Raw genomic sequence first — 26,873 nt, forward strand, 5'->3', positions numbered from 1 at the left:
GTAGAGGAAAGGATGTAGGGATAATAAGGAATGCCATCTTCTCTCTCCCTTTTAAATGAAAGGATTACCTGTCCTGGGTGGAGTGTAACCATATGCCTTTGAGCTTTTAGAAACTGAGGAAAGTGTTTTAAATCAGGATTCACAACATTGACTTTACTGAAAACACTAGATTCTTCATAGGGGATTCTGGTTGGATAAAGAAAAGCAGTATCTTCAGGAGGGAAGAGATGCCATCTTTTCCTAACCGGAGGGGGAAAAAAAAAGATGATGGTTAATACTCTGTACTGGATAACAGACAATGTAAAGTAACAGTCATTAGTTAATTGAATTAATTAAAAATTAAAGTAAAATAAATACAGTTCAAAGAATCATCAACTTTTAGAGCTGGAAGGGACCTTAAAATAACCTAATTTAAACTGCAGAAACTCTCTCTACACTTCATCCAGCCAATATATTGGATGCCTTTGCCACTGTTGGTAGGCTTTAATTTTTAAACATTTCTATCTTCTGCTGAGCTAATGTCTACATCTTTTGAGATTTTCACCCACTGCACTCTGTTCGGTCCTATGGATTGAGTCTATTCTCTGTTCTACAACATGATAGCTTTTCAAATATTCAAAGATAATTAGCGGATATGTCTTCAGGCTTCTCTCTTCCAGGCTAAATGTAACGCTTTCAACCCCACCAACTATGACATGGTTTCTAGAAGTTTTATTTTGCTGGTCATAAATTTCCCAAGTTAAGAATCTTTTAAGTGAAAGTCATTTAAGCAATGGATATGTACCACTGACTTTAAAACAGAAAAAAGGGTGAACTATTAAAGGTTGATGACCTAAAGAAAACATTAGTCTATTCACCTTTTTAAAAAAATTTAACTATTTAAATATAAACAAACACATTGTTTAGTTCCAGATTATGGCTAGTTAATTAATAGGGAGATGAGAGTAAGACAGATACAGGGAGGAAAAAGGAAATAAATTTAGGGAAAGAGAGAGAGAAGGGAGAAGAATGATGAGGTGCTCACTTCACTCTGAAGCAGTGTATTTCAAATCTCTTTTCCCTCTGCTGTTCACAGAAAAGAAATTAGGAGATGAGGACAGTAAAAGAATGAAAAGGTTTATGAGACTGAGATGAGAGGGTCACTGTTAAGCTATTGCTATAACCAACTGGCATGTAGCTATCAGAAAAGTAGTAATACTAATATAGGCGCTTTGAAGAGTGTGACATAGTTCACCTCACTTGAGGCTCAACAACAAGGTAACAATAGAGAACAGAGAGCACTAGTATTACTGTGTTCATTTTACAGATGAACAAACTGAGTTTCAGAGATTAAATGACTTGTTCAAGGTCACACACTAGTAACAGAAGTACAAGCCTAAATCAGGTCTTCCTAACAAATTCAGCACTCTTATTACATTCCCACGCAAAGACTAATTTTTAAAAAATTCTTTCAAAAAAATTAATGAATTGTTTTTTTTTTCAGTCACAATCTGGTTCTCCACCCCCAAACCAAAAAGCAAATAATTAAAATCAACCTTTATCAACCTCATCAACCTTTGCTTTTTGCTTTTCAAATTTCAAAGTAGATTTCTGAAATAAAGGTTTATTTCCCATAAAACTGTGAAAGACTGATAGATAAGTGAAGCTATGGTTTTGGTTTTAGAAATATACTATTATAGACTTTGTATATTACAAGAGTACTCTTATTTTTAGTAGCTTACTTCTGAATCTTTGAGATCTCCCTCAATTTATATCATTATCAATATCCTTCTAATATGCAAAATATACTAGTCTTTGTACTTAGAGAGATAAAGACAGATTTCACTAAACATGAAGCTAACCTTTAGAGTTTTAATCATCTCTCCATCTTTGCTGAAGAAACTAAGCCAACAGATATGACCCTGCAAACATTTATTTCAAACTTCAAAGTGCATTTATTCACAAAAGATTGGTGGCCTGATGTCAACAGATCAATGGACAGGTGACTTGTTCCTGGTGGGCATTTGATAAATACTTGTTAAAGGAAAAAAAGAAAGAGTCTAACAAATATAATGATGGTACTGGGAAATGTTTTTGACCTTTCAGATATGTCATTAATTTTTTTTTTCTTTATTTAAGAAAAAAGGACAGCAATGTAATTGGTAATAAATATTTCTAGTAGAATCAGTTGTAATTGCAAAAAAAAAAGCCCCCAAAAGTTAGAAACAAACTAAGTGCCCAACATGTGGAGAATATATTAATAAACTACAGCATATCATTGAACTGGAATATTGTGTCATATGAGGTAACAAATTGAAAGAAACACAGACTTACATAAATTGAGAATAGAAAGCAGAATCAAAAGAACACACCAACAGACATCTGTGTAAATCACTGGCAATGTCAATCATAATAAACACATAAGAGAACTTTGTTACTAGCTTGATAAAGCTAGAATAGACATAATTTTTTTCTTTGAAGAATATACACGTTTATGATCACTGTTTTCACCTTTTGCATTTTATTTTGTTTATGTAACGCTAATAATGATCTCTTAATCATCAAATCTAATGGCTTTTCTCAATCCTCATCCTTCAAAAATTCTCTGCAGCCTCTGACACTGCTGATCACCCTCTTCTCCTTGATACATTCTTCTTTATAGGTTCTTCTGACACTACTCTCTCCTGGAAGGATGGGGTAGTCAACTCAAAAAAGAGAGGCAGAATGAGAAAAGGCTTTTAGATTTGTCAACTGAGTCATTGGTAACTTCAGAGAGAATGGTGTGGTGGTGATGGACTTCAGAAAGATGAGGAGTTACTGGGTAGTAAGAAAGAAGCAGTGAGATTAGAATAGTCTTTACTAGGTTATTAGCAATTAAAGGGTTCTAAGACAGATGGATGGTCTGAGGCAGGGCAGCAAGTAAAAGGAAACTTTATTTGTAGGATGAGGGAGACCTGGGCATGTTTAAGGGTAAAAGGAGAACAAAAAGTAAGGATGATCAATGGAGCAAGGTCCTTGAGAAAGTAGGAAGACAAGGGATTAAAAGTATAAGTATTAGGCATAAGTCTGGATAAGAAATGTAAATTGGTATGGCTGTTTTAGAAAGTGTAATTTGGAACTATTACCCAATATTTATTAATCTGTGCATACCCCTGGATCCACCAGTATCAACAGGACTACAACTCAAAGAAATAGGGGAGAGATTCTTTTCAAATGAAAAATATTTACACCATTTTTTTTTTTGGTTTTGTTTGCAAGACCTAGGACTAAAGAGGGTGACCATCAATAGGGGAAAAGCCAAACAAATTATACTGTGTGAATGTAGTGGAATCTTGTTGTGCTGAAGAAAAAATGAAGGAGAGAAACCTGGGAAATCTTATATGAAATGATGCAGAGGGAAGTGAGCACAGCTAGGAGAATCTATTCAGTAATGACAACATTGTAAAGATAGACTTAATAACTGATCAATGAAAGGCCCAACCATGGTTCTAGAGGAACAATGATGAAAAATGATGTGCTGAAAATCCAGAATCAGACTCACATTTATATATATGATCAAAGTAGGAACTTGCTAGGATTTGTTATGAAAGTTTTGTTTTTCTTTCCTTTTTTCTGGGGGACAGAGTTGGGAGGGGGAGAAAGTAAATGCTTGTTAATTGAAAAACACATATTGGGGTGGCCAGGTAGCACAGCGAGTAAGAGCACCAGCCCCAGAGTCAGGATGACCTGGGATCGAATCTGGGTTCTGATACTTAGCACCACACCCAGAAATAACTGGCCGTGTAACCTGAGCAAGTTACTTAACACTAATTGCTTTAAAAAAAAAGAAAAAGAAAAACACATATCATTAGAAATTACATTAAATAAAAACCATACAATTAATGGGAGAGAAAGAGGGAGAGGTATGGAGGAGAGGTGACAAGGGAACTCAGGATAGGTGTCTTTATTCTTCTCAGTAAAGTAGGAGTCAAGGTCAGCTAGTTATAAAAAGTCAATGACTGTGGAACTAGAAGACTTGAGGAAGCATGGAATAGCTGTAGTGATGAGTGAGGCATCTAGCTAACCAGAGGTGAATTATGACAACCATACAAGAGGATCTAGGTGAAATCAGAGAGCTTGTTTTTCTATAAGAGGAATGTGATAGTAGACAGAGTACTAGACTTGGGAAAGACCTTGGAGTCTCAATTCTAAGCTCAGCACTTGATCACTATAGGACCATGGGCAAGTAACTTAACCTCCCTGTACCTCAGCTGAATCATCTGTAAAGTATGGGCCATGGGATAATATATTTAGAATAGGAAAGGACTTTGAAAATTATACAGTCCATAATTTTACAGTCTGGCAAACTGAGGCCCAAAGAGAGTAAGTGATTGGCCAAGATCACACCGGTACTGAGTGGCAGAGCACCGCTTTGAATGCAGGCCTATGGCTCCACATTCAGGGCTCTTTCCACTGTGTATGCCATGCTACCTCTTTGGGGACAAAGACTATCAAAACATAGAACCAGAAGAAGACAACAAAGTCAAAACTCTTGCATCAAAAGCCTCCAAGAAAAATATGAATAGGTCGCAGGCCATGGAGGTGCTCAAGAAGGACTTTGAAAATCAAGTAAGAGAAGTAAAGGAAAAATTGGGAAGAGAAATGAGAACGATGCAAGAAAATCATGAAAAGTAAGTCAACAGCCTGCTAAAGGAAATCCCCAAAAATACTGAAGAAAATAACACCTTAAAAAATAGACTAACCCAAATGGCAAAAGAGGCTCAAAAAGCTATTGAGGAGAAGAATGCCTTAAAAAGTAGAATTGCCCAGATGGAAAAGGAATTTCAAAACCTCACTGAAGAGAATAATTCCTTGAAAATTAGACTGGAGCAAATGGAAGCTAATGACTTTATGAGAAATCAAGATACTATAAAACAGATCCAAACAAATGAAAGAATAGAAGGCAATGTGAAATTTCTCACTGGAAAAAACCACTGACCTAGAAAATAGATCCATAGAGATAATTTAAAAATTATCGGGCTACCTGAAAGCCATGATCAAAAAAAGAGCCTAGACATCATCTTTCAAGAAATTCTCAAGGAAAATTGCCCTGATATTCTAGAACCAGAGAGCAAAGTGAAATTGAAACAATGCATCGATCAGCTCTTGAAAAAGATCCCAAAAAGAAAGCTCCTAGGAATATTATAGCCAAATTCCAGAGTTACCAAGTCAAGGAGAAAATATTACTAGCAGTCATGAAGAAACAATTTGAGTATTGTGGAAGCACAATGGGGATAACACAAGATCTAGCAGCTTCTACATTAAGGGATTAAAGGGCTTAGAATATGATATTCCAGAGGTCAAAGGAGCTAGGATTAAAACCAAGAATTACCTACCCAGCAAAACTGAGTACAATACTTCAGGGGAAAAGATGGGCATTCAATGAAATAGAGGACTTTCAAGTATTCTTGATGAAAAGACCAGAGCTAAACAGAAAATTTGACTTTCAAATAATACAAGAGAAACATGAGAAGGTAAACAGGAAATAGAAATCCTAAGGAACTTATTAAAGTTCAACTATTTACATCCCTACATGGAAAAATGATAATTGTAACTCATGAGACTTTTCTCAGTATGATAGTTGAAGGGAATATATATGCATATGTGTTTGTGTGTGTGTGTACATGCATCTATATGTATGTATAGGAGGGTGTATGGCTATAAATATGTGTGTATATATTTGTGTACATGTATACATAGAAGGCACAGGATGAGTTGAATATGAAGGGATGATATCTCAAAAATAAAATTAAGAGGCGAGAGAGGAATACATTGGGAGGAGAAGGGGAGAGACAGAATAGGGTAAATTATCTCACATAAAAGAGGCAAGAGAAAATTGTTACAATAGAGGGGAAGAGCAGGAAGGTGAAAGGGAATGAGTCAACCTAACTCTCATTAGATTTGGCTTAAGAAAGGAATAACATACATACTCAACTGGGTATCTTACCCTACAGGAAAGTAGGAGGGAAGGGGATGAGAGGGGGGATGACAGAAGGGAAGGCAGATTGAGGGAAAGGATAGTTAGAAGCAAACACATCCGAAAAGGGACAGGGTCAAAGGAGAGAACAAAATGAATGGGGGGGGGCAGGATAAGATGGACGGAAATATAGTCTCTCACATTATACATACTATGGAAATGTTTTGTGTAACCACACATGTACAACCTATATTGAATAGTCTTCCCAGTGGGGGTGGGTAAGGAGGAAAGAAGGGAAAGAATCGGGAACTCAAAACTTTAAAAAGCAAATGTTAAAAATTGCTTTTTACATGCGACTAGGAAATAAGGTATACAGGCAATAGGGTATAGAAATCCATCTTGCCCTACAAGAAAGTAAGGGGGAGATGGGGGCAGATATAAGAGAGAACAGATTGGGGGAAGGGGTATTCAGTACATTTGCTATCTTGGGATGGGGGCAGGGGAGAGATGGGGAGAAAAATTTGTAACTCAAAATCTTGTGGAAATAAATGTGAAAACTAAAAAAAATAAATGGGAAAAAAAAATAGAAGTGAAATAAGGATCACAGTCCATAGATTTAAAATAAGGATGTAACTCAGCAATCACCTATTCCAACCCCCTCACTTTACAGAGGCAAAAAATGGGGACCAGTCAGATTAAGAAACTTGCAAAAGCCACACTGGTAATAAATGACAGAGTCAGAATTCTGACCCAAATCTTTTCATCCCACTCCATGGCAATGCTGAATATGCTGGCTATTCTTTCTAGTCCTATCAGTTGTGAGAACATGGGAAAAGGAATGTTCAGCACCGGGAGATATAATGGGGAGTGAGATCTTCAGTGCAGCAAAGATAAGAGTACTCGACTATAGTCAGATTGAGATGGCTTTGAATTCCACTTTAGGTACTTACAAGCTGTGTGTCCCTCAGCAAATCACTTACCTCTTTGAGGTTCAGTTTACTAATCTATAAAATGGGGATAAAGATGGCACCTACCTCAAAGAATTGTTGTACTAATTGAAATAAAACATGTAAAGTGCTCTGCAAACCTTAAAGCACTAAATTAATGTTAGTTACAAATATTGCCAACACCACCACCGCCACTACTACTACTACTACAACAACTAGATGAGGAAAAAATCAACAATGTATATACAGCAATGTATAGCAAAAGGACAGAAACATCAGTGGTAGGAAATATTTTTAAGAGAACTAATGTAAGAGCAAACAAAAACTCCCCCTCCAAAACTAGAGACAAAGGAAGTACTTAAAATGTGGGGAACAGATGAGTAAATGATGGTATATCAATGAACTAGAATACTGTGTCATAAGAGATAACAAATATAAAGAAATAGAGAATCACATGAAACGAGTATAGAGTTTCAAGATTTCTAGAAGACATAAAAGAAAGAGCAGGTAAAAGATAGGATAGGACTGGGGAGGCCTAGGGCTGAGTTGAATAGGAAAAGAATAAGATGTAGTACAGAAAATGATTTTCACCTTGGCAAGTAGTAGTTCTCAATGACTGAGAGCATGGGCAGCAAAAGTAAAAATGTTAAACTAGTTTTAACTTTAGTTAAAATAAAAATGTTTACTACTAAATACAGCAGTTAGAAATAGGTAAGCAGAAGCTTGTAGGTTTGACTAGTTCTAAGCTTCAGATAAGAATGTTGGTACAACAGCACCTATGAACTAGTTTCATTAAAGTGAGAAAGGGCACACAGTATAGTCCAGAGAGGGATGAGTATATCAGTGTTTGGATAAATATTCTGGCCATAGAACACTCTGGGGTTTACAATATACTAATGGTTCACAAATGTTTGAAGGAAGGTCTGGAGCTATGAATTTCTTTTCCTGCCAATTATTCAGATAAATTTATCTTTTTAGGTTTCTTTGGTCTCAGGTTTGTAGCTTTTTTTTTTTTTTGCTTGGGTTTGTATCTTAAAGTTCCTACTCAGCTCTGGTCTTTTTCTCAGATATGCTTGAAAGTCCTACATTCTACTGAAGGTCCATTTTTTCCCCCAGTAGGATTGTATTCAATCTTTCAGGATAAATTATTATTGATTGTAAGCCCCTATTTTTTTTGCCTCTTAGAATATTATATTCCTTTTTTATACAAATAATTTTTTAAAATTTATTTTTAGTTTTCAACATTCATTTCCCAAAGATTTTAAGTTACAGATTTTCTTCCCATCTCTCCCCTACCCCCTTACCCCAAGATGGCAAGGATACTGAATACCACTATCCCCAATCTGCCCTCTTTTATATCCCCCCCAATTTCCCCCTCCCTTACTTTCCTGTAGGGCAAGATGTATTTCTATACCCCACTGCCTGTATAGAATATTATATTCCAATACTGCCTCCTGTTTACAGCAGAAGTTTGCAAGGTCGTGTGTGATGTTATAATCAAATGAGATAATCTCTTGGAGCACTAAGGCACAAGGCCTGGCACAGAGTAGGCACGATATAAATGCGTGTTCCCTTCCCTTCTTGGGCTAAAGCAGTAAAAGGAGGCAAGAAATTAAGACTATCTTTATCCTCATGGGACCCTTACTGGGAACATCAAGGCTCTTTGAAAACAGTTTGGTAATTACTGTGCTACATCACACTACCTTCATAAAGATATTCTTGGTTACCTTCCTTGTACCTGGAATACTAAGTTACAACCATAGGAATCCAAATGGCAGGGTGTGTTGGCTCCCAGTGAACCAATCCACAATGTGCTTTCTCTTCCATTTCTTCCAGGAAAACCAAAGTCAGACCATACTACATTCTGTTTTGGAAAAATGAAGTTACAATCAATGAATTGATCAACTAATTTTTGGTGAGTTGCATTGCAAAAGTCAGTTCATTTGAAAGTCTGTTGTTTGGAACTCCAGAGGCACTGTCCCTTAGATATGAGAAGCCTACTGAACCTATGAACTTTATAAAGTACTAAAATAACAAATTCCAACAAGCCAACAATAACCACTTGTCATTGTTTTGAAGGGAAACTGCATTTCAAAGTCCCAACCCCAAACAAAAGGGGATGTTCTCACCACTGTAGTACATTTCCTCATACTTTTTCCCTAGGGCATAGCAGGGATACTTATGCTTCTGGGCAAATCACTTCTTGGACAAAGTCAAGCAATATTAATCTACGTAGTGGCTACGTCCAAAACTGTATCTCTTTTTTTGTACCTGTACCCATCGTTACTCTGTCAGGAGGTGGGTTAATGTGCTTCATCATAGGTCCTCTGGAAACATGTTTGGTCACTGAACTGATCAAAAGTTCTTAAACTTTTCAAAGTTTTTCTTAGAAACTCTGATCACTACAATGACTAAACACAATTCCAAAGAACTCATGGTGAGACATGCTGCCCACCTGCAGACAAAAAGCTGATAGACTCCAGTGTGCAGAATGAAGCATATTTTCTTTTCTCTGTCTGTGATAATACAGAAATTTGCTTTGCATGACTGTTCATATTTGTAATGGGTTTTGTTTTTCTTGCCTTCTCAATGTGAGAGGTGAGGAATGGGGAAGAAGAGCATTTGGAACTGAAAGTAAAATAATGCTGATGTCCTTATGTAAATCGTGTTCTTCTGTCTTCAGTCTGTGTCAATACTATTAGCTTGGTTATGTAAAACATTAAACATTTTTAACTATTGGAATTTGAGAATAAAGATAGTCAATGAAAGGGTAAAACTGCTTGCAAAGGATTTTGACTTTTAAGGAGTTTTTAAGGCTTTTAAATTTTTTTTAAGGTAAAATTATTATCCAGATGAAAAGTAAGATAATGCCTTACCTGCAAAACATCTGTATCATCTTCAAATACGCTGGCGAGATATTTGTAGTCAGCATAAGCCCAGAACTTGGAATTATCATAATGGCTAAAGGGTCCAGCAATGCTAGCACCTTGGCCACAGCTCCAGGCCAGAAATTCATCAAGTGTAGCATCTACATAACTGCACATAGTTTCATACTGAGGAACTGCAACATAAGTGAAAATAGTGTTAAATATATACTGAACACTCATTTCAAGAATAAAAACGAAAGTTGATTTAAACAATTACAATTGTACTTCTCTTTGGATAAATTACTATTATCAGGAGCTTCTTTATTAGAATAAAAGTAAAATGACAGTGCAATAGAATACTTTGTACCAAAACTGCCATGTTTTGCTTTTTAATCCTTAAGATTCAAGACAGTAAACACAATGCATCTCAGTACCTGCATTTAGAATACACTGTAAACTTCTATGTGCTGTACCTCAAACACCAACATAATGCAGCTGGGGAGGATTCACTAAAAGATAATCAAAACATTCAAGGAAATGCAGTGGCTTCTGCCACATTTTTGTCTGGAAAAATGAAGTCTCAGAAGAAAATGTAATCCAAGTCTATTAAATTCTCATGTGACAGGATGAAATTAGACTTGTTTTTCTAATTCTAAAGTATTAGAATTTGGGGGAAAGGGAGGAGGGAAGGGTTATCTCTGAATCTTAAGGGAAATAAAAAGAAAAATATAGTGTTACTGAGAACACCTCCATGTCAAGAGAGAAAATTTGGATGCCTGAGAGTAAATGAGGAAACACTTCTCTCCTCGAAGTGTTAGAAAGGACTATGGACACAGAAAGTTGCATATGCTGTTAGATGTGATTTCATGTTACTTGTTTAATAATTCTTTTTATTTGTTACAAGGTGGTGGCGAGAGGGTATATTCAGAAAAGAACTGTGATATAAAAGCAAAACATATTAATAATATTTATTATTCAAAAATTAAGTCAAGAAGGACTGGGTTCAAATCCCAGCTACTTAAAGTTTATGTGAAATTCAATACATCAATTTACTTCTTTGGAACTTAATTTCCTAAAGTGTAAATGGGGAAGTTGGAGGAGATAATTTCTGAAGTCTATTCATATTTTATATTCTATGATCCTGTGACATGAGTATCTCCAAAACTCATAGCCTACCATTTCAGAACTGGTGATTATATAACCTAGATGGAAAACTTGCTTTTGCTTAATCTATGAAGGAGTAATCTTTTAAAATAAACTAACAGTTTAAAAGGAGCATGTCTAACATACTTAAAACTTTAATAGAATGAATGAAAATGGATGCTGTTCATATAAATGCATCTTAAATATTCATTAAAGTAGGTGCCATGGGATCTTGTTAATAGCTCAAGGTATAAAACAGACTTCAAAGTAATAAGACTTCCATTTCCTTAAAATACAATTTAATTCAGACTGGCCTTCCCTCCATTTACTCTGATGCAGTGAGGTTTAGGTTTTTTTTTTTTTTAACATAATGGGTAGTAAACATATGGAAATTACACAAAAACTATGTAAGATCTATAATAAATCATTAAGAAGGACCTATGGATGTTCTGCATGCATTTCTAACTTATTAAGGTTGTATTATGGAGGGCATCTATCAAATTCTCCTCTGTCAAAAGACAGAATATTAAGTTGGACAAACTGCTACTTGATCCAATTTATTGTTTTGATACCCTGTAAGACACTGAAATGTTATGTATTCTAAGGAGGCTTTTAACATAGTATTAAATAAATGTGTGTTTCTGCCTCCATATTTATTCCTCCTTTATTCTGATCTTTTGTTCTGAATCTTAATGGCAAAGCGGCAAGCAATTTACTTTTAAACTGTGGGGGCACACTGTAAATATGAACTGAAAAAAATTTAAAACATGAATCCTGGTAGATCTTCCAAAAGAGAAAAGAAATCTAATGGTTTCTTTGCCTAGAAATGAATGAGATGACCAGAGGGCATTATGATATCACAATCCATCTAACTTCACTATTTTTGCAAGGTGATAAATGGCTCTATAATCAAATTACGTCCCTCCTTCTCCCTCCCTCCCTTCACCCAAGCTCCTATACCTAGAAAAGACTATCTAATAATACTTATTCCTAGTCCCTTATCAACAGACAGTGGTTATTATTTTGCTAAAGGAGCCAATAAGGTTTATATAAAGCAAATATAAGTTTATATAAAGAGCAAAATAAAGCTCTTATACAACCTTAGAGAATGACTAGCTAACAACTCAAATAACACTGGATATGCAATGAGTAAAGTAAAAGCATCTGACAAACAGTCCTCACGTATGTGTAATCACTGCCCTTAGTTTTCAAAGGTGATACCCCTGACTGTGGATAAAATTATGTATAGTTCCAGAAGAGAGACAAATGCCTAACAAGCAGTCTCTTCCACATTACCTATACTCCTATTATGTCAAGTCATGTACAGACTCAGTTGATAAATGCTATATAAACGCTAATTTTCATTTCTGTTATTATGATCTTTTCACAATAGTATTATACAGGAATGCTTCTCTTTATACAGCAGATTGTATACATGCTCAGGAAAAGTTGTGTGCACTCCCTGAAAATGTGTAAAAAGGATATTTTAAATGTGCCAAGGAAAGCTGATATTTTTTTTTGATCGGAACAGTGATTTCATGTGTGTAGGTAGCTCCCCATAAAGAACCCCTTCACCAATGCAGATCAGTACCTCCTCTTCAATGTCTAGGTTTACACAGCTGCCTGAAGCACTTCAAGTCACATAAGTGACTGACCCAAGGTCATGAACTCAACTGTGCTAGAGGCTGGACTTGAACCCAGGTCATCTAGATTCCTGAATACAGTTCATGATCCACTATTACAGAATGACTCCTGAGAAGTTGATTTTTTAAGCATCATATCATGGACCCTTTTAAAAAAATAATCACCTTACAATTTATCCTTTTGGAGAGTACAACTTGTTGCTAAGGACCCAGTCATGGAAAATGCTCATTTCTATAGTATTTTAAGGTAATGTAGCACTTTCCTTGTTCCACCTTTCATCAAGGTGGAAATTGGGGCTCGGAGAGAGAAAGTGACTTGCTCAAGGGTCACGGTCGGGAAGTCTCAGGTTTCAGCTCTAGGGCCCCTGCTCTTCTCCTCGACTGCTGCTCCTCACCTGAAATCGACATCTCCTCAGAAGGAAAAAACGGAAGGGACTGGACTAGATGTTCTCTGAAAGTCCCTTCCAGCTCTAAATCTATAAAGAGGTCTACTTTCTTATATTAATGAGGTATGGGGTAGAGAGAACAAAAACAAAAAACTGGCTGTTATACTTTTATATGTCCTTTCTTATCTTTAATGAGATCAAATCAAGAATCTCCTTTTCTATTATGAACACCTGCACTGTCAGTGAAAAACATACCTATTCATTTAAACAACCGCTTAGGTATTCCTGTGGAGACCTTTCTAAGTTAAGCAGACCTTAGAGCTGTCGTCTCTGGAGTCCTGTTGTGCTGCTCAGGGCTTGAAAAGAGACCGGCGGGGAGATGCTCTCTTGTTTGGTTCATTTTTATTCTGTTCCCTCTTTTCTGAGGAAACTGCCCTGAAACAGTTCTCCCAAATTATCTTATTTGCTTTTCCTGTTGACCCTTTCTTATTCCCCAAAACACAACATAATGGAGAAGCACGGTGGGGAGGTGATGAGACGAGACATCTCAACTTTTGCTCTTGCTCACCATAAGACTTGCAGCCAAAAAAGCTCACGAAAACTTCTATTTGCAGGGATTTACTTTTGTGTGTCATGAACTGCTTTGTTAGTCTGGTGAAGTCTAGAGGTCCCTTCTCTGAATGTTTTTAAATGCATGAAATAAAATACATAGGATTCTAAAAGAAACCAATTATATTGAAATTCAGTTATCAAAGTATTTAAAAAAATTTAAGGGCCCTAGGTTAAGAATCTCTGTACTAGATTAACCTTTATCCAGAAGCTACATATATCTCTGGTTGTTTAAAAACAACAACAAACTGGTAGGAAAGCCACTGTTATCATGTGTTGGGTAATCATTTCAATAATCTTGGCAATATTAACAAATACATCATGGGCTTTCACTCCATAGCATTCAGCCCCAAGTGAGTCACCTAAACCTATTAATAGAACAACTTGCCCTCAGGGCTAATGGAGCACCATTTTTCAGTCAAGCCCTGTTATCCTAGAAAAGTCTGCATTGCAGCTACCCTACTTTTGGCTAATCCACAATCTTCCTTTTCTGTTACAGCAAGTGGAGCCAAATGTAAACCAAAAAATTCACCTACCAATACAGAGTGCATATTAAAATCGCTATTTATTGGCTACTGAAAAGGCAGGGGATTAAACAGGAGATTGTCTTGAATGCTCTATCTAGCCAGCCCCAGAGCACATCTCCAGTCCATTCCAGTTGGCTATTCTGGTCATCTTCCTTCCATCTATCTGCCTTAACTTTGGTTTCTACCAAAGTTCTGGCAACAGGGATCAAATAAACCCCACCATGGCTCCTGGAAAAGGCGTGTAATCCACTGCTCCCCACCCACACTGCTCTCTCCACCCATCATCCCTGTTAATTCCCAGATGAAAAATTCCTTTCCCTGATCACCATTCTCCTATATGCACTCTCTTCCTCTAGTAGAAGTAAGCTCATTGAGGGCAGGACAGTCTTCCTTTTTTATTTGTGTCCCAAAACTTAGCAGAGTGCCAGGCACATAGTAAGGGTTTAATAAATGCTTTCTGTTATTTATATAGTCCTATCCCTTACTTCTATAATGGTAGTGATTATTCTCCCCACTTCAACCTCTCTTCCCCAATCCAAAAAAAAAAAAAAAAAAAGACAAATGTTCCCTGGCTGCTTAAGATACATTATTTCCTCAGGGCTGTTGCATAATTCGAAGCACAAATGTGCTTATGCTTCCTAGAAATTCCCACAGTCAGCTTCAGACCAGGAGACACATGGCTATTGGGTAGCGTCATAGCCCTGGATCCAATAGTTATTCACTGTTGTGTGGCTAATGTACAGAAATCTCTTTCCCAAATACTTTAAATATGCTCTACCACTTTAGACTGTTGATAAACAAAGATTTCTTGACATTAGTAGGCAAGTAGATGCCAATGCCTTACTGTTCTGGTATTAATGCCAGTATTTGTTTATCCTCTTGCTAACTGTCTCCTCAGAGAGAGGTGCCCAAAGATAAGATTATAAAATGTTAAGGGAGGGATGAAGGTAAAACAATCATACTATTGATATTAGTGTAATAGTGTTACTTTTCATATCACTTAACACATATTAAATATCAACATATAGGAATGCTTTACTTTTAACTCTTAATTGGCTGTACCATAATAATCATGAGTCTTTTAATTAACTATTGGTGTATTTTGCTGTGGAGAGTGCTATGGGAGGAAATGGACAACAGTTGCTCAGGATGGGCAGCCATGGATGGAGGAAACATGGAAATCAATGAGATCACAGATCCATGGAGTGTTAAGAAGGCTATGCTGCCTTGACAATTATCATCATAATGGTTTTGTGCCTCCCTACCTAGCCCGTGACCCCCACACCTCCTGCACTCCCACTCCATCTCCCATTCATTAAAACCTTGAGGTAGTACAGTCATCTCCCAGAGCTTCACTCCTTAATGCTGTTCCCTCCTTTTACTCACATTGGACACACTACCTAGCCCACCACTACCATACAAAGGAATGAATGATGCAATCGGAGACCTTGTAACTCAGCTACTTGTAAAAGAGAATTCTTTGATACTTTCTTGTGGCAGTTGCAATTAATATTTTTTTCTTACTGTTCTGATTTTGCTATCATAATAATTTTAGACTGTATATTTTTAAAAATTTTACTTTAGGCACACAAACTCTTTCTTTTCAAACTTTATCATTAATGTTCTGTCATTTTTCACTAAAGCAGTTTAGGCAGCTGCTACCTTTATCTAACTGACTGTCAAATTTGCTATTTAAGAAGAAATTCAGCTAAGTTGATATTTGGCAGCTTATAAATAAGCATGTTTCTGAGTCTGTGAAAAAGCTTCTGGAAATTACTCTTCCCTAGTCAAAAACAGAATAGCCATATACAAATGAAAATAAAATATGAACATGTTGCAGTTTGGGGTTTTTTCTACAATATGCTACAATTCAGTACTGCATGCTGATTTTGATAATTACCATTAAGCGCATCTACTAGGCTAAAGAAATTGACTCATAAATTGCCTAAAAGTGCTTATGTATCATGGGTTGGCTATTCCCATCTTTAAAAGTCTATGATCTTACTTCTTAAACGTAGAATAAATGACTATTTCTGCAAAAGGAATTTGAAGTTTCTCATATAATAGCAGAGAATTTTAGGCATTTTAACTTAGAGAGCATGAATTTGCACATTTAAACTACAGGAGATTAAATTCACATTAGTCTTTAAAATATCTGGAAATTCTTAACAAGTATAAATATATGCCTCAGTAATTTTTTTAAAAGGATGAGACAAATTTTATATTAATTTGTCTGATATTTAACCTAAAAATGATAAAAGTTGTAGCAATTAAGAGATAGTACTTTTCACATGGTCAAATAATATGCCTAGGGATAAGGCTGGAAGAATAGCACTCATAGATGGAGATATTCAAATGTTAACATTAAAGAGTTCCAAAATAATGACTTTTTGGTGGTAATAAAGAGAAGAGTGTCAAACTCACCATTAGCAGCTGACAACTGACTATTTAGGGTAAGCATATGAGGTGCTTCATATGCTCATACATTCTTAAATTTTTTCCCTGGGCCTTGCAAAGAATCAAGTGAAAAGAAAAGGGAACAATCAACTATCCTGTTTCAACAACCAGAATAAACAAAGAGATAGCAGAAAGATTTCTAAGGTGTATTAAATATTCAATTATCCAAGAACAAATCATCTACAACTAACCAACATTTTCTGGGTGTTTTATCTATACATCATACTCTCAGCATCTAAGGAGTTACTTATGTTAGCTGCCAAGAATAACACATATAAAATGCTGACAGACTCTAGAATATGTATAATATCACAAATTATGTAATACAAATGCACTAAGAATTTAGAACAGAACAGAATAAAAATTGAGATAGCAGAGGGAAAGGACTTGAGTCACCCCTTGAAAGATGGTGTCTTATTTCTATCAGAGCCAGAGAGAGGGAAAGAGATTCCAGCTAAGGATAACATAAACAAAGAATGGAGGCAATGCAATGTACATGGTGTGTTTGTGGGGCAGGAAGGAAACTAATCTGATGAGAGTGATATTACTGAGGAATACTGGAAAAACATTGTTGAAACAAGGAAATCTACTCAAGATTTAAAGAAGTAGATTAGCAATAAAAACGGTTATATAGTAGGGGTGTGTGTAGGATGGGTTATAACCCCAATTCATGAATGTCTATGAAAATAATCCAGGCATGTCAGTGGAAGAGAGTATTTTAAAGGAAAAACATTAATATGAGTTAGTCACTGACTGAATGAGAGCATAAAACAAGATGAAAAGTCTTAAACTCAAACTGAAAATTACTTATCTGTTTGTACTATTGTCTAAATCTTCATTTTTTCTTCATAAAGACCTATTAATATACTTGTCTAAATAAAGAGTTGAATAATCTGCCCGGAGCTGCATTCAAGGGAATCTACTTAACTTCTCCAAATCAGACAATTCTAAGGTGCCTCTCTCAAGTCTGATGTTCTGTGATTCTAGGACACTAGACCTAGATTCAGAAAGGACCTCAGTGGCTATCTAGACCAACTCTGTCACTTCTGCCCCTCCGCCCTGCAACCACCCTTTCTACAGTTGAGGAAACTGTGGCATATTGAGGTTATACAACTTGCCAGAGGTCATAGAGGAAGAAAGCATCATAGGTGGGATTTGAACTCAGGTCCTCTGTCTCCAGAGCCATTCTTTTCCCCCTCTATCAGCTGCTTCCTAAGCTACAAGTTTGTGGAGGGAAGAAAACTTTGTTTATAATGTCATACTATCCCATCCTAAGAAATAGGAAGTGTTGGCATGAAAAGTTGGGCATCTCTGGGGTTGGATTTATACCACATACTCCATACAAGTCCCAGAATACAGAGATATTTTCACTAGTGTAAAAAGGCATTACGATGTCAAATAAAAGCAAATTAGAAGTTACCCACTGCTTTGAGTAATTAGTATCACTATTATCATCCATGATCCCTCATACTGAAAGCTAATCAGAAAAAAGAAAAAATTTAAAAGATATTTATGGATGAAGAATAAATAGCCAAAGCTTAGCACTTGGGGTGGCTAGGTGGCGCAGTGAGTAAAATGCCAGCCCCAGAATCAGGAGGACCTGAGTTCGGTTCCAGCCTCAGACACTTAACACCCACACACACACACACACAAAAACTAGCCGTGTAACCTTGGGCAAGTTACTTAACCCCAATTGCCCTCCAAAAAAAAAAAAAACTTAGCTCTTTAAGATTACAGATACAATCAATTAACAAATATTTGTTATTTGTTCACTAAGTACCTGCAACTGTGCTAAATTGGGATATAAAGATAACTCTGACCTTAAAACACACACACTTCTCAGAAGTCTTGGTGTCACTTTAAACTTTATTAACTTCAGAGGTATGAATGCTACAAATTTACCCTAAAAAAAAATTAGAAATTAAATTATTTAAAATTCTCTTATATTTAGTTTTGTGAATTTTGAACAATAATTTAAAAAATTTTAACAAGATAGATTGCTTTGTCATCATGCATTACAAGTGTCGATAGTGACTGGTGCAGATCTACTTGCTCAGCCACCTTGGTCACAGGATCTGTTTTTCACTAAATCTTTTTCATGCAGAGGTCCCTGAAAACGGTCACCTATGCATCAAAACCTTGTTCACTTGATAATCTTAAGACCAGGTTTACAAACACAAGTCTTTTAGTCATTTAGCAGCAGCTGCTGAGGAAGGAGTTCAGGTGAGTTACTGTCCGTAGGGTTTGTTCCAGGATGTGAGGCAGCAGTGTGTAGCTGGACATCAGCAAAGAACAAGGCAACTGTGGAAGTGCCTAGAAGAGGGTCTGGTACTGGATGGAATGGATCCTCAGAAAGGTGGCCTCACTGTGGCACCTTAAGGGCAGCAACAGGCTTTATACGTATTAACTCATTTGATCCTCACAACAACCAGGGAAGGTAGAGGCTATTAATTTTATTCTCATTTTGCAGACAGAGAAACTGAAACAATCACAGGTTAACTGCCTTGCCCAGGGTCACACACTTACGAAGTGCCTGAGGCTGCATTTGAATTCAGGTCTTCAGGACTCCAAACCAGAGCTCCATCTACTGCACCAAAAAGCTGTAGGAAGTCCTCCAGGGCAAGCAAGTAAAATGACGGCAGTGCACAGTAGGTGGCCAGAAAGAGGGAGGAGAGCAGAATCCTGATGGGAGAACTAGGAAAGGTTTCAAGCAGCAGGAGTTCTTGACCAGGTTTCTTTTTCTTTTTTTCTTGCCTTTTGGAGGGCAACTGGAGTTAAGTGACTTGCCCAAAGTCACACAGCTAGCTAGCTTTTGTGTTAAGTGTCTGAGGCTGGATTTGAACTCAGATCCTCCTGACTCACTGCGCCACCTAGCCTCCCCTTGACCAGGTTTCTTGAAGGAAACTAGGGATTCCATGAGTTATTTACTAGAGATAGCTAAATCTTTATTACAAACAAGTCCACATCATGTTTGCCAATTCAGGCAAAGAGGCAGAATCACATCTGCACTGTATACAAAAATCACAAAAATAGTCTATCTAGAAGGTTCGTTAGATAGTGAATCCACAGCTGAAAGAATAATTTAGATCCTATGACTTAGAATTGGAAAGAACCTTAGAAACCACCTAGTCCAATCTCTTTTTACCCATGGGGAAAGGGAGGCTCAGAAAAATGAAGTGACTTTCCTTTATGCAGAAAGCAGCAAAGAAAAAATTACTGAATACATGAAATGTATAATCTTTTTGTACTATTTTGGATTAGTATCTTTAGAAATATCTTTAAATAAAACACAGCAATACATGTGTATAAAACATGTACAAGTGTTTTTTATATAGAATACTTTTTGCTTAAGGAAATAAATGTTGGTTTTAAAACAGAAAAAATGTATAGCTGCAAATAATTTACCAAAATCTCCAATAAACTTATTATCTTTGTAATAAAATGGACAAACAGAAGACAAGAGGTTAAGATTTCTCTAGAGACACAAAAGCTACTGCTGAGAAAGTAGAAATGATATTAAAGCATAATTATAAATATTATATCTACTTGGAGTTCTACCTGTATCTGTTTTTTTTATTCCCATTCGGAATCGTATCTGCTTTCCACACAACAGCTTGGAAAGACATTTAACATTCCAGTGTTGGGCTGGCCAATCAAAAACCATGTTGCAGAAGACTGCCGGTTGTCGCAAAGACATTATAATTTCTTTTGCTTTCTCTGGAGTAAAAGGTTTCACGAGTTCACCTAGAGAAACAAATAGCCATAGGTTAATAAATGTCTAAAACTGTCATTTTCTAAAAGTTGGAAAAGTCAAATTAAGTGATAGCACTTCAGACTACTATGAATTTTTCTACTGAATAGCAATTGTATGACACACTAATAAACAGATGGTGGAGCTGTCCTACTATTCTGGAAAGCAATTTGGAATTATGCTAAGAAAATAACCAAAACATCCACATCCTCTCATCTAGAGATCCCAGGACCTCATCTATACCCTAGAGAGGTCAAAGACAGAAGGGGAAAGATCCTTTATATATCAAAGCATTCATAAAAGCACTTTCTGTGATATCAAAGAACTGAAAAAATTAAGTTCTCACCTGGTGGGGAATGGTTAAAGAAACTGTGGTACAAACATGTACTGGAATACTACTATTGAGGTTTATAATTTAGGGGTGCTGGAAACCCCAAAATACCAACATGCTGGACCCTGCCAAATGAATTCGACTCAAGCCTTCTCTCAGCCAAAGTAAAACAAGTTTATTAAAGATTCGCTATATTGGGTAGACTCTTAAAAAGCCTGAACATTTGTATCACTAATGCAAGTGGGCCAGACTGAACCTGGAGCCTTTGTCAGGCTACACAGAATCTGAGCACCTTCATGGAGGCAAGATGGATCTTATATACAGAAAGACTGTAGGAGGGACTTAGGGGTGGTCTAGTAGTTTGGGATGATGGGAGGAGAGGTCCAGGGAGGATCTTGAGGAGGAATCTAGGGAAGATTGTGATGGGACAGAGATCAGACTCCAGGAACCAAGAGAATAGGATTAAGAGTAGGAAGTAGCTGAAGGCTACCTGGAGATAACAGAGAAGGAGGGTTAGGCTAGTTTGAGGGTAACAAATTTGGGAATAGTGATAATGCAAGGTTTATGGCCTCAGGCTAACACCAGATCAAGTGGGAATTCAAGGGGGTTCCCAGAGCCTATAGTCCATCATTACCACAAAAGATGAATATGAGGCAAGACGAAAAGCATGGGAAGACTGATACAAACTGATGCAGAGTAAAGTCAGTCAGCAAGCATTTGTTCAATGTACTGTTACACTGTGCTAAGTACTGGGGATATGAAGATAGGGAATGGTTCCTGTTCTCGTGGAACTCACACTCTAACAGGAAAGACAACAAGCAAATAATCAGTAAGAACCAAGAAAACAATAAACATGGCTACAATGATGTAAAGAAAAAGAATAAAATGAAATGAATACTGTGTTATTATAACGGCAAAAATAGGTTCTGGAGAAGAGGTGAAAAAATGCTAGAGTGGTGGGCCTGCAGGTGAGGCATCCTGAACAGGCTGTCAGACTGGCTGAGGGACTAACTGTTTTTGCTGAACCTCTCCCCTGACACCTCCTTTTAAAATCTTTCTTACAAGGGATACCTTTCCTCTTCTTTATAGGGTTCTGGTATCATTTAAAAAAACCCCATGACTGGTTCTCAAGCCACCACAGCAGGTTCTATATGTCCCTTAATGAGTAATGGTAATGAGCTTCTCAGTAGATCATGTCATTTCAGCAGGCCCTGCTGAATCTAGAAGGGATTGGCCACTCCACAAATGGAGTAAACAGAGTAAGAGACAGACCGCATAGTATAGTGCAAGGTGCATTAGAGTCAGGAGACCAGTTTACTCTCTTTGACACTTACTGGCTGGGTATCCATGGACAAGTCACTTAATCTCCCTAAGCCTCAGTTTCTCCATTTGTAAAAGGAGATGGCAATACTGGTTTCCTCATATACAAAATGAGATATTTGGACTAGACTGCTCTATTATTTGTACTATATACTTCATAGAACTGTTGTAAAGAAAAGTGCTTTGTGAATCTTAAAGCACTAGATAAAAATGAGTTATATATGATCCTGCTGTTTTTAACAAGCAATGCAAACCTTTTGGACAGTTAACATCCTAAAAGGGTAATGTGCAAAAGACCATGAGCTCTTGGGACTATTATTTCCTCTCTATTTACTGGTACTAATAACAGCACAAGAGTTCAAATAGGTAGTCACTCTCATTGAAAGTCTTTCTACTACTTCTTACTCCTCTTTGTATAACTGAGGCCTAACTGGGTGCCAATCAATAGTCACTGAAGTGAATTTACAGGGCACCCGGTAACAATCTTTGGGTGAATCCTTCAGCTTAAAGGCAGCAGGTTTCCTAGGCTGAACAATAACCACTGGGCAGGTTTAGGTCGGGGAAATACAGTTGAAGCCCAGGAAACTAGGTGATTTCAATAATCTTAATGAGATCTGTTTACATCTTGTTGAGTTTCTGTGGCAGATTTTGGTAGTTAACAGGCACGGTTCAGCCAGGTTTCAGAGGTAAATGGAGAACAGAAACAGACTAGCTCTACGATCACAGTCACTAAAATTCTTAGTGCTCCACCGCTCCTCTAAGACCATCAATTACAGGGTTTCAAGAGAATTCACCTATGAAACTACAGTTCTTGACAAATATATCAACTGTTGTGCAAAATATTAACGAAATAAAACACATCTAATAGAATGAGTGCTAGCCTACATTCAACACAGTGAACTAGTGGTATACAACACCTCTACTGGTAAAAGATTATTGAGCATATACCCTTGGTATGAATTTTTACCTATTTAGATTAAGTAGATGTACTACTGTACTAATTATTGTGTAGCTTATAAAATACACAAAAATAGAAATAAGAAAGTATAAGATGAAGATGAAATGAGGCATATCAGTTTACTGAGTAGTGAAGTGACATGGTCAGACCTGCGCTTTGGGAAAATCACTTTGGCAGCTATGTGGATGATGTTAGAGAAGAGACTTAAAATAATAAGACCAATTAGGAAGCTGTTGCAATACTCCAGACGGGAGATGATTAAGGCCTGAATTAGGATGGTGTCCATGTGAGTAGAAAGAAGGGGAGAGATACTGAGAAATGTGGAGGTGAAAATAACAAGATCTGACAACTGGATATGTGGTATATAAGAAAGAGGCATCAAACTCAGTCTAGAGTGCTGCCCAACCAGATGAAAATGTAATTGGGAAATGTTTAACAAAATATAGTTTAAAAATCTGTGATTTCCCAAGACAATACACAACCAGCAGGGATATTTTTCTATTTGAACTTGACATCACTGGTCTAAGAGAAAATGAGGAGTCGAGTACCATGCCAAGGGTGCAAACTTGGCTAACCTGAAGGATGGTGCTGCCTATACCCTCAACAGAAATTTGGGAAAGGGGTGGAAAAGATAATTAGTTCAGTATTAGATTATGTTGGGTTTGAAATATCAATGTGACATCCAATGTGAAATATTCATTAGGCAGTTGGTGATATGGGATTTGAGTTCAGGAGAGATTAGGGGCTGGATATATAGATCTCAGAAGCACCTGCATAAATAGGATAATTAAACCCATTCAAGTTGATAAAGTCATCAAGTAATAATATACTCAGAGGGCTCAGCCCCAGAACAAAGCCTTGGGGTGGACACTCAGGGGTGTGAGGGATAACTTGCAGTGAGGTTTCCCCATTCTGAACATCCTAATACATAAGTTCAGTATCATTTCCCCATGTAAATGGGATCGTTGCATATTTCTTTTTTTCCTTTTTGGAGGGCAATTGGGGTTAAGTGACTTGCCCAAGGTCACTTGGCTAGTAAATGTTAAGTGTCTGAGGCCAGATCTGAACTGAGGTCCCCCTGACTCCAGGGCCGGTGTTCTATTCACTTTGCCACCTACCCAACCCTTGTCATTGTGCATTTCAAGGTAATGTAAGAGCTATTGGGTTAATACAATTGATTGGATTAACTACTGAGACCAAATTAGAGGCATTTTTAGTTTGGGGAAAGGAATGGTAGTGTGAGAGGTAGCAAACGGTTAAGTTTCTACAGAACTGCAAGAATTGCTGAAACAAGACTACTGATAAAAAGTACTAGGCAGTAGCCTCGGGAAGAAGTTGGGTTCCCAGCTCCCAGAGAACTCCTAGATAATACTAAAAATGAAATAATGTAGAATAAAAGGAGCTGGCAGCAGCAGGTGGATTTGACCAATCAGAAAGCACACAGAAACCTTGGGACACTCAGGCCCAGATAAGGAAGGCCACATCTAAGTTGGACCAATGGAGGTTCAGTATTCTGGGGTTGTTACTGTGCTTGCTTAATGAACCTCATGTATTATGTACGTTATTTAACAAAATTAGAACCTCATTAGTAATAATTATAGAATTGGATTGAAATTGCTTTGCATCAATTGGTTGGCATTAGTAAGAAGATTGTGATTGCCTTACCAACCAATGGTAGGATGGGTCAGTTGGGAGGGCTCGGAATTCCCATGTTAGAGCTATATAATCATGCTTTTGCTTTCTGTAGGGTGCTTCTCCCTTCTGGCCCTTTGTCAGATCAGGGATGCCTTTTCTCTCAAGATCATAATAAGCTCCTTTCTACTTTCTACCTTAAGAAGCTTCTGAGTTTAATATGGGCAAGGGTCTTTACTGTCCCACACAGGGGGCATGACATGGATAATGATTCAGCAAAGGAAATCAAAGAGTGGTCAGACTTGTAGGAAGAAAACACTAACAGCATAGTGCAATGGCAACCTGAAGAATGGAGGAGAAAGTTATCCAAACTGTTCCATGGCTGCAGAGAGGTCAAGAACAAAGATGGAGAAAAGGCAGGCAGATTTGGCAACAAAGAGATCATTAATAACTATGAAGAAAACAGTTTCAGTTAAGCGTGGACACAAGGATAAGGAAGAGGCTAAGAACCTGGGAGACAGGAAGGATAGTGGAAACTCTGACATAATTTGAGAAATTAGAGAATAGGCAGGGTTGGGGTGGGGGGGATAAAATGTAACTGCAACTCATTCATTTCTGCTCATCTTGTGCTATTTCCTCTTTCCCATCAGAAAATGGGAGGTGGGGTGTTACTCACTGGCTACAATCTGAAAAAAACCAAGCTCCACTGGGGAGGGGGTGCCTGTAGCAGATATAACATAATACAAAGAGGCAAAAAACAATGTCTCCATATACCTGACACACAAGTTTGGGTTGGTTAAGGTCGTTATTCCTTGAGGGGTTAATGCTTGAGAAACTACATAATGAGGGGGGGCGGGGAGGAAAGGGGGAAGGAGAGGGAAGAAGGGAGGGAGAGGGAGAAAGAGAGGGAAGAAAGGGAGAGAGAGGAAGAGAGAGAGAAAAGGAGACAGGGAGAAGAATGGAGGGAAGGAGAGAGGGAGGGAGGGAAAGAAAGGGGGGGAAGACAGACAGAGAGGCAGAGAGAAAATAAGTGTGAATGTAAAGAAACATCAAAGAGTATGGTCAAATTGTGTTGGGGACAAGGCCAGGATCAGCTGGGGAAGGGAGGGTGTGTGCGTGTGCATGTGTGTGTGTGTGTGTGTGTGTGTGTGTGTGTGTTTGTGTGTGCATAGAAGGAAGTGGTATGTGACCCATCTTCCCACCTTCTGAAATGATCACATACCTTAAGGCCATTACAACTAAAGTTTTTTAAATGCTTTGAATTTAAGTTTAAAAATTAAAATTCAGGGGCAGCTAGGTAGAGCAGTGAATAGAGCACCACCTGGAGTCAGGAGGACCTGAGTTCAAATCCGGCCTCAGACACTTAACATTTACTAGCTGTGTGACCTTGGGCAAATCACTTAACCCTAATTGCCCTTGCCTTCCCCCCTCCAAAAAAGAAAAAAAATTTTTTTTCCAAAATTAAAATTTAACTGTTCTGGGTAAAAAAAAAAATTAAGATTGTAATAAGATGTCAAATAGGTATTTCTCCTAGCTCTCTCTTGCTGCCTCTTTTCAAGGCTCCTAATGGGGAATCATAAAAGTGGAGAGGTTCTCCTGCCTTATTTCCTTAATAACAGGAACTTCTGGACTCCCTTAGAATTTTTCTATCAATTGAATTCAAGGATCCACTTGAAAGTTGTGGTTATAACACCAAAATGCTTAAATAGGCTTTTGTTTATCTGATGACATTAACAAATAATTATTGAGTACCTACTCCATTAAAGAAAAAGTATTTGTTAGAAGAATGAATTCAACAGATATTTATCAAATTATGTGTATAAGAACTGTACATAAAGGATTATAACAAGGTCCTTAAAGGAGAAAACTGGGAGCAGCCAGGTGGCATAGTGAATAGAGCACAGGCATCAGAATCACTGGAATCAGAAGGACCTGAATTCAAATGCGACCTCAGACACTGGACACACTTACTAGCTGTGTAATCCTGAGCAAGTCACTTAAGCCCAATTACCTTGCCTTCCCCCCTCAAAAAAAAAGAAAAAAGGAGAAAGCTGGAAATTCAAGACTGGAGTTTGAGAAAGAAACTAAGGCTAAAAAATCATAGTGCTTGTTATCCCAAGAGTGGTAGAAAGGGCTGAAAATAGAAATGCTTTACATCCATATGGATTATATTAAGGAAATCTGGAGATGTCTGGAAGTATATCCTTTAATTTGGGGGCTTATATCTCAGAACCATGAGGAATGTGGTAGCTTGTTAAAAACTTCCTTTTTTAGTTAAATTGAAAATATTAATAATATTTTCTCTAGTCTAAAAGCCTCTCCAGATTTTCCTTTAAGAAACTAAGTAAAGAAGCAGCTGGATAGCAC

General features: G+C 37.4%; 1 protein-coding gene across 6 annotated transcripts in view; it reads right to left on the reverse strand.

Moving 5' to 3' along the window:
• The window catches only part of HSPBAP1 (HSPB1 associated protein 1), a 46,203-nt gene that overhangs the window by 10,978 nt on the left and 8,352 nt on the right, over positions 1 to 26,873 (reverse strand). For 5 of the 6 annotated variants that reach the window (XM_069064929.1, XM_069064930.1, XM_069064934.1 and 2 more), the window contains 4 exons: positions 20,073 to 20,258; positions 9,759 to 9,943; positions 8,610 to 8,746; positions 69 to 240 (listed from right to left, as the gene is read on the reverse strand). In XM_069064929.1, the coding sequence (XP_068921030.1) occupies positions 69 to 240; positions 8,610 to 8,746; positions 9,759 to 9,943; positions 20,073 to 20,258 (680 nt within the window). The remainder of the gene's footprint in view (positions 1 to 68; positions 241 to 8,609; positions 8,747 to 9,758; positions 9,944 to 20,072; positions 20,259 to 26,873) is intronic. The other variant, XM_069064935.1, reaches the window with a different exon arrangement.

This window comes from Petaurus breviceps, unplaced genomic scaffold, assembly GCF_028583685.1.
Source record: "Petaurus breviceps papuanus isolate PSGF00001 unplaced genomic scaffold, PetGlider_PUasm1.0 90654, whole genome shotgun sequence".
In the NCBI taxonomy this organism is placed as follows: domain Eukaryota; kingdom Metazoa; phylum Chordata; class Mammalia; order Diprotodontia; family Petauridae; genus Petaurus; species Petaurus breviceps.